This window comes from Lepeophtheirus salmonis, chromosome 4, assembly GCF_016086655.4.
Source record: "Lepeophtheirus salmonis chromosome 4, UVic_Lsal_1.4, whole genome shotgun sequence".
Taxonomy (NCBI): Eukaryota; Metazoa; Arthropoda; class Copepoda; order Siphonostomatoida; family Caligidae; genus Lepeophtheirus; species Lepeophtheirus salmonis.
This window is the reverse complement of record NC_052134.2, coordinates 26,148,692-26,159,766: the sequence shown is the minus strand read 5'-3', so window position 1 is coordinate 26,159,766 and position 11,075 is coordinate 26,148,692. Positions and strand designations below refer to the sequence as shown.

General features: G+C 35.5%; 1 protein-coding gene across 1 annotated transcript; it reads right to left on the bottom strand.

Annotated features, from left to right (window-relative positions):
• Positions 1-426: 426 nt before the first annotated feature.
• Positions 427-3,652, bottom strand: eEF2 (eukaryotic translation elongation factor 2). Its single transcript, XM_040709811.2, has 7 exons — positions 3,430-3,652; positions 2,942-3,344; positions 2,612-2,889; positions 1,208-2,548; positions 957-1,139; positions 751-883; positions 427-693 (listed from the first exon to the last, which is right to left on the bottom strand). Exons 1-7 carry the CDS (start codon positions 3,430-3,432, stop codon positions 500-502), a joined length of 2,535 nt encoding a protein of 844 aa, XP_040565745.1. The 5' UTR covers positions 3,433-3,652; the 3' UTR covers positions 427-499.
• Positions 3,653-11,075: the final 7,423 nt, after the last annotated feature.

The following is an 11,075-nucleotide window of genomic DNA, read 5'->3' as shown; positions in this document are numbered from 1 at the left end:
TTTAATGTAAATAAGTGTATGGTTAAATGATTACAGTAAAAAAGCATTTGATTGCAATTTAAAATAAGTCTAGAAAAAATCACTTAAGACCAAACCGGAAAGAAATTCGGTGCTGGACAGAGTCTCAACACTAGTAGACATTCTACTGTATTTATGTCATATTTTATTAAAAGCATATACATTTGTCTATACCACTGGTTCTAGACAATGGAGGTAGTGAAACCCATCAGTTTCGTATTAATATTCACCGAACCCTTTTTAATTGGTTAAGTGGAGCGTGTCATCACAAAATATGTTTTTTTTTCCTCCGCCGAACCACTGACACTAACTCATAGTACCCCCAGGGGCCGATCAACCCCAGGTTAAGAAACACTGGTCTATACAATGCTACTTCAAATGTAAGAAACACTAATGTGAAGAATATAGTCCTATCAAGATAATTATATTTCGATATAAATATTTTATTTAAAAAAGTCCGAATTTGATACTGGAATATTTTTTACAGCTTATCCAAGTAGCTGCTAAGGTCAGGTAGAGATTCCTTAAGACCCTTACGCTTCTTAGTTTCTTGCAGAATGGTGTAAGCCTTTGAAGTCCCATCCAAGGGGTCGCCTTGCATAATCTGCCAATGATCAAATACACATTGAGGGAAAGCTTGTCCACCAGTGTTGGATCTCAAATCAGCGGTGAAACCTGTTCAATGACAATAAGTTACATACATTACATAAATGATTAGTATAAAAAACGAACCGAAGGACTCATTCACGGGCAAGTATGCCTTCACATGGAACATAGGGGTACCAACAACTTGAGACTCTTCAAATACGTGACCACGTCTTCTATTCAATACACCATAAATACCACCAACAGCGTTTTCAGGACACTACGATATTGGCATACATAATGTATTAGTACACAATCAAGTTAATTTATGTATATATTTTTTTGTAAAATACCTGGATCTCGACCAAATAAACTGGCTCCATAAGACGTGGAGAAGCAGTCAAGATACAAGCATATAAAACTCTCCGAGCGGTAGGAATGATTTGACCTCCACCACGATGGATGGCATCAGTATGTAAAGTAACGTCATAAATATTAAATCTAATTCCTCTCAAATTTTCATCGCACATAACACCCTATTTAAAAAATATATATATATATACATATAAGTAAGCATATACCATTTCAATTAAAAAACTGTCACCTCTTTTGTTGCCCACTGGAAGCCAGCAACTACGGAATCCTTGATTTCATTAAGATATTGCACTCCTTTAGTGCAGTCCATAAGTATATTTGGTCCATTAGTATCAGGACCAAAACACCAAATCTTTCTAGCTTCAGTAATATCATATTCATACTTGTCAGCCAAGTACCTTCCTCTAACCTTGAAGTCGTCTTTAGGTGAAACGTCTCCTCTATCAATATCCTCTGGTAAGCCATCAGGCATGGGTACAGCTCTCATGAAAAGCCTATTGTGCTTATTGGGAGATTTAGAGAGACACATTTGACTTGATTCAGATATGACAGTTTCTCTGTAGGAAACGACAGGGTCTGATTTCTTCAAGGGGATTTGAGCGTGATCCTCTTCCAAATCCTTAAGACAGATTTCAAGATGGAGTTCGCCAGCTCCTGCAATAATGTGCTCACCAGATTCTTCAGTGAAACATTGAACCATAGGATCAGACTTGGAGAGACGTTTAAGACCTTCAACAAGTTTAGGCAAATCAGATGGATTCTTAGGCTCAACTGCCACTCTCACAACAGGAGATACAGAAAACTTCATGACCTTTAAGTTGTGAGCCTCCTTGAATGTAGTGATTGTTCCAGTTTTAACCAAAAATTGATCAACACCAACCAGTCCACAGATGTTACCACAAGGAACATCTTCAATGGCTTCGATGTAACGTCCCATCATCAAAATAGATCTTTGAATGGGCTTTTCGTATAAATCTTCTTTCTTTCCAGGAGTATAGTTAGGTCCCATGATTCTGCACTTCATACCAGTACCGATTCTGCCAGAGAAAACACGGCCAAAAGCGTAGAAACGTCCCTTGTCACTTGTGGGTACCATTTTCGAGACGTACATCATCAAAGGTCCGTTAGGATCACAATTTTTCATAGCGACGCAGGCTGCATCATCGAGGGGACCCTCATACAACATCTCAGATCTGTATCTTTGTGCGGTAACAGGAGATGGTAAATGTACAACTATCATCAAGAACATGGCATCACCAGCAGGTAACCAATTTCTCATGACAGCTTTCATCAGAGGTTTGCCTTCTTGTTGAAGTTCGTCATAAGTCAACTTAGACTTGATTTCCAATTTTTCTAGAAGCTTGTCAGTGTCCTCCTTCTTGAAGTTCATAATGGCATCAAAAACTTTATAAATGGGATCCAACACGTACATACAGAAGGATCTCTTGTTATCTTCGGCCTTGGACTTTGACCACTTCTTTGTCTTAGGATTGAAGAAATTTTCTCCCCAGAATTTTTTCATGAGTTTGTCTACATCCACTCCAAACTTGAGAGCGTACATGTCAGCGAACTGAAAAGAAGAGATGAGGACTTAGTCCATCTCTAGCAAGCATTCATCACAAATCAATTATACCTGCTTCAAAGAAAATGCCCAACCATGAAGACCTGATCCAAAACCAACGGATCCATCGGTAGGATCTACTCTTACAACACCCATGGGACCTTCATCGTCACAATATGTGGCAATGATAACATTGACATTCTCAACGACACGTTGGAAGGTTTGGTAAAGCTCTTCCTGATCTAATTGAAGTTCGAGAAGGGCTCTGTCCATTTTGTTCATAAAGAGAATGGGCTTGATTCGCTCAGCAATGGCTTGTCTCAAAACAGTCTCCGTCTGGACACACACACCTAAGGAGTCACAGAGGGTCAAAAGGATTCTTTCCTCATTTCCCATTCTTACCTGAGACGCAATCCACGACGACCAAAGCACCGTCCGTCACACGGAGGGCAGCTGTCACTTCAGAGGAGAAATCAACGTGCCCGGGAGAGTCGATCAGATTGATCAAGAAACCGCACTCGCCTTTTTCTTTCTCTTGCTTGATAAAAGCCATATCAGCCGCAGACATCTCGAAGTACATGGAGATTGCAGTAGACTTGATAGTGATGCACCGCTCTTGCTCGTCCTTACGTGTATCCGTGGCACGGGCCTCTCCGGCTTTAGCAGAGGCAATGATACCTGCCTTGGATAATAAGGAATCCGTAAGTGTGGATTTTCCATGATCCACGTGAGCGATCACAGACATATTACGGATATTATGCTTTTTATCCATAATTTTACGGATTTCGTCGACAGTGAAGTTCACCTAAGAAATTCAAATTAATCAAATTAGTCAACAGCCAGAGCAACATGATTCAAACAAATTAAGGACGACAAGGATTAAGTCTCACCATGATGGATTTTTTTGGATTTCACTTCTAACGGAAAACACTGCAGTAGACTTCTTAAGAAGCGAATAGAGAAGAGAAGGGGGAACAGCACAACTGACAAAGGCGAACCTCAAAGAGGAAAAGGAAAGAGCAATCGTTTCTAATAAATAAGAAACAAAGAGAGACAAAAATAAAAAGAGAAATTCATTCATCTCTATCTTCAGCAGCTGATATACTTTCATCTTTTAAGAAATGGTTCCTAAAAGAGGCAAATGGACTTTATTTATTAGTTCTTTCTTCGCCAAAAACTCATTGACGTCACACTACATAAATAGATGAAAAAAAATAATCAAAAGATTTAACGTGGCATACATATATACATTATTTAGTTAAACCGTGGCTGTATTGAGAGGTCAACAGTTAACAAAATTACATAATATCCGTAATATAAATTCATCTTTGTGATCCAAATGGTTATTCTTAATGAGTACATGCATATTATTTGAAATCATACCATTGGAAAGCGGTCGCATAATAACTAAAGCTTGGGATTTTATAAAGGGGGACTTTCAACATATTTTCATACTATAAATACACTATGAAAAAGAAAACATCTTATCTACAAATGTATAGCTACATTTATTAATATTGTAGACTACCATAGATTAGTTACCATATAACTTTGAACGACTGCTTTTAAGTCATTAATGAATATTTTTTTAAGTAAATATTTAAATGATACACTGGAAATCAAATTTTCTAAAGCATCTCTACTTTGATATTGCTTAAACAGTTTGTAACATCGACCAATAATAGTTATACAACTGGAAATAGAAATGATTTTGTCATTTCCACTAAATTGGCAACTATCAATCATCACAATAATGAAATAGTATTTTCATGTCCAAAATAAATCTTAAGAAATCCATAAGATAAATTAAATAAGGGAAACTCATGAATAGGAAATTTAAATTTTGATTTTTAAATTGACGTCTTATTTTTTAATTTTTTTCCCAATCAATAGTATTCTTATTTTGTTACATTTTAACAATTGTCTTATTAAAAAAAGCCTTATAATTAGTTCTTTAGGTAAACATTTTTTTAATTATTAATTTAGCTGTTTATTTTGCACTAAGAAGGATCATTCTATTAAAGGAGATTAGATACACCGAGTGAAACACATATGGGGAGATCTCTTTAACATAACATAAAGTTGAAGAAAAAATTACAAGGAGTGTGGCTAAAATATCTAATACAGATTCATAAATCTAATTACTCTGTATGAAAGATCCATCCATACTACCATATTTTGATTATCGGTCTTGGTGCTTTTTTGTATTTTTTGGTATATTTATTAACTTTAATCATAAAGTCAATTGTGCAATTCCAGCGTTTTCCAATTATTTTTTTAAAGTCGCCAGGGTGATAAAGTTGTATCCGATTTCCAAATAGCTAAGGGCTTCTTATGGATCTAGAAAAGTGGTTTTAGGCACCAGCCGGTGTAAATAAAAGAGGGAAGGGGGGATCCAGGTCAGTTACTAAGCTTGTGGGGGCTCTATAATTTATTAAGCCAGTGTTTCTCAAACTTTACTATGCCAAGGACCCCCTACACTCATACATTTTTATCTGAGACCCCTTTATACGAAACATGTATACTATGTATGTCTATACTTAAAGCAATCCTCAATTCTCCATCTTTCTGTGCCCCTTGTTGTAAGTGCCTTTTACCAAACTGAGACTGTATAATAAAGAACCTAAACGGAAGACCGAAACCGTTGAAATGAAAGAACCAAGACCGATAAAACCCGCTGAACCTGAAAAACCTTGATTAAATGTAATTCCACGCAGTTTTAAGACTTTCTCTTCTACTGAGTAACTGGAAGTTAAAAATACACGTGCCTATAGGTTTTGTGAATCAAAACGAACTTGTAAGTCCCCCCCTTTATTTATTCCCAACTGTACTTCGAGACTTTTAATATTTTAAGTACGTGACTCCACCCTAAGGTGACTATATATAAAGGAGAGGCAGCAAGGAAATTAGTTTTTTTTTTCATTATCAAGAAAAGAAGGAAAATTTAATGACGTCACTATTGATACATATAACACTCTATCATTTATTATTGTTATTTAATCATTTTAATATCCAGACTTGATTAATTGTTACAATGATTGTAAGCAAGGTTGAGCCCGGTTCAGGTTCAGCGGTTTTATCTGTCCCGGTCTTTGTTCATCATTTCAACGGTTTCGGTCTCTTTTTTATTTTTTTATTGAGGTTTTTATTTTATATGCACAAATTACATAAGAAATAAATGAAGGAAGAAGGATCACGTAAAAAGATCACATAAATAAAAATTTTAGTTTATAATATCCCTTTCCAAAAAAAAAACTACCCAAACACTATACACATATTACTTATCAAAAACAACTAAATAAAATCCTTCATCAAACATAATTTAGAACACACATACATGCATTTAAATAAAAACAAAATAGGAGCAAAAAAGAATAATATAAGAAGTAATCCATCATTAAAAGTATAAACAGTCTCCATAGTAAGACTATTTCTTTTTAAAAGCTTTGTAGCACTTTAAAGAGTCTAAATATTTTGCGGACATCGAGGGTAATACCTAATAACATCCCCTCTATATTTCCATTCAGATCCAGAGGTGTCCGGAATCATCAAAGAGAAGGCAGCATACATTGCAATAGCTGAGATGATAACAGCTCTTATTTCTTCTGCAGCTAAGGGTTCATAATTTGTAATTTTGCTGGCAATAAGAGCTTTGGAATTTAATAACGCTAATTCCAACGCCTTCGTCTTCCCCGCAGATCACTTGCGTTTTGAAAGCCCAAACAAAACCATTGCTTTTGTGAATTTTGATTCTTGGTCATCTAGTCCCTTTACATTAAAGGAAATAAATACTTTTAGAATTCGAACACTGGGACAATCTACGAAAGCGTGAATGGAGAAATTAAAAGTTTTTCCGCAGTCTTTACATGGAGCATTATAAATTATAATAAATCCGGTCAGCCGAGATTTGAAACTGCACAGTAAATTTTTTGTCGTCATAAATATATAGTTAGGATCTCTCTATTTTTATATACCAAGATTTCGGGAGATCTAAAATTTTCCCATATCACAGTAACAATACTATTAAAATCTCTCGAATATTAAATTTTCTAATGCTATGGTGTTGGAGGAATGTGGTTCTTAGCAGTCCTAAAAAGCGTAAAACAAAATTTACCCTGCACAAATACGGAATCAGGGTATTTTGGAAGGTCATGAACAGTCAAAATATATTTATTTATAGCCATACTTTCTTGGTAGCTCGGATCCTCTGTATTGTTGAAAAAATGTTTCTTTGCTAAGTTTTGATGAATTTTATCTATGGTAGTGTACGACTCATACGTTGGGGTTCCATACCATAAAATACGATCAGCAGCACCCTATGGAAATGAGATTTTCTCGACTGATCCGTTTGATAAAATAGTACCCATCAGAAGTATGTATAGATGAGTACCTGATACAGTAACTCTCCATTCCAAGAAGGGATTTTTCGTTATGTCAATAAAATTCTAACTAACTGACTTTCAGTGTTGGCTTCGACAAATAATGTGACATGATCTGCATAGGTGTCAAGAAAATGTTTAGAATTGCCTAAGGAAATTCCAAAGCCCCTATATCTCTTTAGCAGAGATACACAAAGTTCTTCAATTGCGGCAATAAATAACAAAGGTGCTGCTGGACATCTTTGCCTGCAGCTCTTTTCGAGAAGAATAGGCTCACTAACACAAATATCGTTCACGACTGTAGATGATCCATTATACAGCAAGGCTCTTATAGGATTGAAAAAACACTTAGGCAAAATATTTTTAACAGTCCGAAGTATATGACTGTGTTTTAATAGAATGCCTTATGGAAATCCACCGAAATGATTGTCCCATATTTTTTATTCTCCTTCAAAGAATCAACACATGCTTTAATATTTCTAGGTATGTCAGTTATTTTCCTATTTCTTAGAAATCCTTTTTGTTGGTTACCTATATTGTGTCTTGACGAGGTTGAGGAGAAACAAACTATTTATACAAAGGAATCCAGGAGGACCGAGAGAATTGAGGAGAGGAAAGACGTGGAGGAATAACACAAGCCTTGTTTAATAGGAACAATTATATTCTTATTAATACAAAACACAGCTCTGCTATATATATATATATAATACATGGCTATTTATACTTATAAAGAGGTAAAGACAGTACTTTACAAACATATATATATACAAGAAATAAGAGAATAAGAGGGAAGGAGACACGAATTCATTACAACCTATCTTTTAGTTGAGGATAAGCTCAATTTGTTTTGAAATTACTCCTGCTAGGATTCTATATGTTTCGTTCAAAACTGTTATTGGCCTCCAATGACCAAACTGAGCACCGTCTCCTTTCCTAGAGATGAGTGCAATTCTATCCCGGGTCATATAAGGAGGTAATTTTCCATACTTCTCCATCGAAGTTCCAAACTTCAAGAGAAACGGAACAAAAACATCGGGGAGGAAGGTAAAAATTTTAACCATCAGGTCCCGTTGCTTTATTATTTTTAAAACTATTTTTCACATAACACAAAATATTTTTTGATGTGAAAACAGGAATCATGTCATATGATTTTCGTTTTATAGGAAAATTGCTGCGTTGGCCTCAAACAATATTCTGAAATTGAGAGTAGAAATAGACCAAAATATCCTTAATTTTGTCTAAGATCTTATCTTCCAAAACGATCTTCTTAAAATTAGGTTTCGAATTTACTTATTGAAATGCAGGATTCTTCTTCGAATATTGAACTTACACTCTTTTTCACGCTTTCTATCCATCTCTTCCTCTACAATATTAGATATTCTATATTCTACATTAAGAAAATCAGCAGCAAAAAAACCTATGAAATACAGAGCCCTTCTCTATTATCTCTTCAACACTTTGTCCAACAGTATCGATTCCCTCCTTTTTGGCCTACTAAACATATCAGCAGTGAATTTAATACTTTTATAAGACGACAAACCAACCGGTTGGTTGGTTGAAGGGGGTCAAACAGCACGTCCAGTCTGTGTTCTAGGGCTTTTATAAAGTCTTCTTGTTCTATAACCCACCTAGATAGAATATATCGCCGAATTGAAGGACTTGATCGAAATTCCACTGGAATGATCTTGTGTTCAGAAAAGAGTTCTAGACGATCAAAAGATTTTTTTAATGTTTTTCAAAATGCTTGGAGAATCTAGAGCAAGGTCTATTCTTGATGTTCGATTTCCATTTCTCCATGAAAATATATCATCAGGACTTATAATTTTAACAATATCAATGAGATTGAGTTCCCTTACATGCTTAAGTAAGAAGTGTAAGTCAGCGTATCCGAATCTTTAAGCTATATCTACATTCATGTCACCATAAGGATACATGGAAGGGAATCACACTTAAGATTGTACAACATTGATTGGTTGAAAGCATGAGATGTTATATTTGGTCCATAAGCATTAATTAAGGAAAACCTTAAGCCATTGTTATTAATTTCAATTATGTGCCTTGACTCTTGGATGAGTACTCTTTGGACAAAGAAGAGCACTCCAGTTTCTTGGGAAACCAGTGATAGAATGCCTCTAGAAGAGTCAGACACAGTAAAAGAAGAATCAAAATCATGAGGAAGACAGAACCCATAAGAACTTTTACAGGTTGAAGAAAACCTAGGTTCTTACATCTTGTAAAGAAATTATAGTAGGATTAAGCTTTGTAAGTCTTTTAATCAAAGCATTTCTGGTCTTTCTGTCTCTTCCGCCTCTTGTGTTTAGTGAATGTATTTTGAATATTTCCATGATTGCAAAAATTAATTTCTCTGTATTTTCTTGGGATTTTCGCTTTTCTGTGGGGAAAGATATGTAACAGATCCTGACCTTGTATATGGGTCATAGTGTGCTCTACCTTAATTTTAGGTTTCTTTTTCATAGTTGGTTTCATATTTTCATTCGAGTCTAATGAAATATCTTCCAATGGTTTCGTATTGTTGTCTTTATTCCCTGTTATAGGTGTAGATATAAGTCTACCTGGTTTATCATCGACTGAGAGTGAAGGCACCTGGCCTTGACTTATTTCTACATCAAATACCTCATTCAATGCATCAACATTTTCCAAAATCACTACTTGACCCCCTATTTTCCCGAGATACATCATTATTTGACTGTTTATCTTCTGATTCTTCTTCTACGACTTTGTCGTCCTTCCTTGATGAGTGACTTCCTTCTTGATTATCCTGAACAGATCTTTCCACATTTGTAGGACTCTTTAGCACTTTCTCGTCACTGCTTTTTGGTTTATTAGTATTGTGATATTCAGTATTTTCTTGAGGAACTTCCTCTTTCAAAATTTTTAGGTAATCCGACCACTCATTGGGACAGAGTTTAGCAAAATAACTAAAATGTCTCGGTTCTTTTTTATACAGGCTCAGTTAGATAACAAACACTTAAAACAAGGTGTGCCACTAGAAAATTCGGTCCGAGGAAGTAATATTTGATACAAACAGGGACGCAGCAACCTTATACGTACCGCTCCAAATTTCCCTCAGGGGCGCCGAAAACCAAGGTTGCTTAATACAATGGTTTTCAAAGTGAGGGCCGTGTGGGAAGTCTATGGGGGGGGTTGCAGGAAGATGGAGAATTGCTTTCAGTCTACATATCCATAGTACAAATGTTTCGTATAAAGGAGGCCTCAGCAATAATGAATTAGTGAATGGAGCCTTGGCATAGTAAAGTTTGGGAACCATTGCTTAAGAAATATTGTACTTATAATATTTAGGGCCCCGCCAAGCTTAGTAACGGACCTGGATTCATAATCTACCCCACCCATTCCCTCTTTATTTACAGTGTCTGGTGCCTAAAACCACTTTTCCAGATCCATAAGAAGCCCTTAGCTATTTGGAACTCAAATACAACTGTATCACCCCGGCGATGTAAAAAAATCATTGGAAAATGTTGAAATTGCAATCTTGAAACTCATAAAATTGACTTATTGATTAAAGCTAATTTATTTTTAAAATGAATTATTTATATAATAAAGCTTTAAACGAAACGAGGCCGTTACCCTGAGGAGATGCAATGGTGCAGCGTTTTAACACTTTTTACAAGGTTTCGCTTTTCATATGACGTCAACTCTGTTATTTTTCTTCTTGACGTAGTCTGGCATATTATAAAGAGGATGATAGTCGATTGATGAATCACTCCCAAAGAAAAATAAAGAATTAGAAGAGCAATACGGGCAGTCTAGATGAATTGGCAGTCTTCTTTTGTAGTGCGTTAAACAGCTGAAATTCAGTTGCAACAAATATCTATCCTATAATTACAGAGTATAATAATTTATATTATTTTAATATAGTCTTATAGACCTTTATCTAAAAAATGGAAATGGTGTGTTGCTCCACTTTTAACTGCTCAAATAAACCGGAGAATAAAAAAAGTTGTGGAAATCTAAGTTTTCACAGATTCCCTAAGGATGAGTCCTTTAAAAGACAAATTAATGATAAATTCTTCAACCGACATCTGAGCTATGAAGAAATTTATGTTGTGTCATTATTTGATTTAGAGAGTGGATCCGAAACACCGGGAGGACCAACTTTAAACCCTTTAAAACTGCAA

Excerpts from the sequence above, each read along its gene's own strand:
- eEF2 (XM_040709811.2), bottom strand. Across the intron at positions 2,890-2,941 it reads CGTCGTGGATTGCGTCTCAG|GTGTGTGTGTCCAGACGGAG; the intron begins GTAAGAATGGGA and ends GTGACTCCTTAG. Across the intron at positions 1,140-1,207 it reads TCCAGTGGGCAACAAAAGAG|GGTGTTATGTGCGATGAAAA; the intron begins GTGACAGTTTTT and ends TTTTTTAAATAG.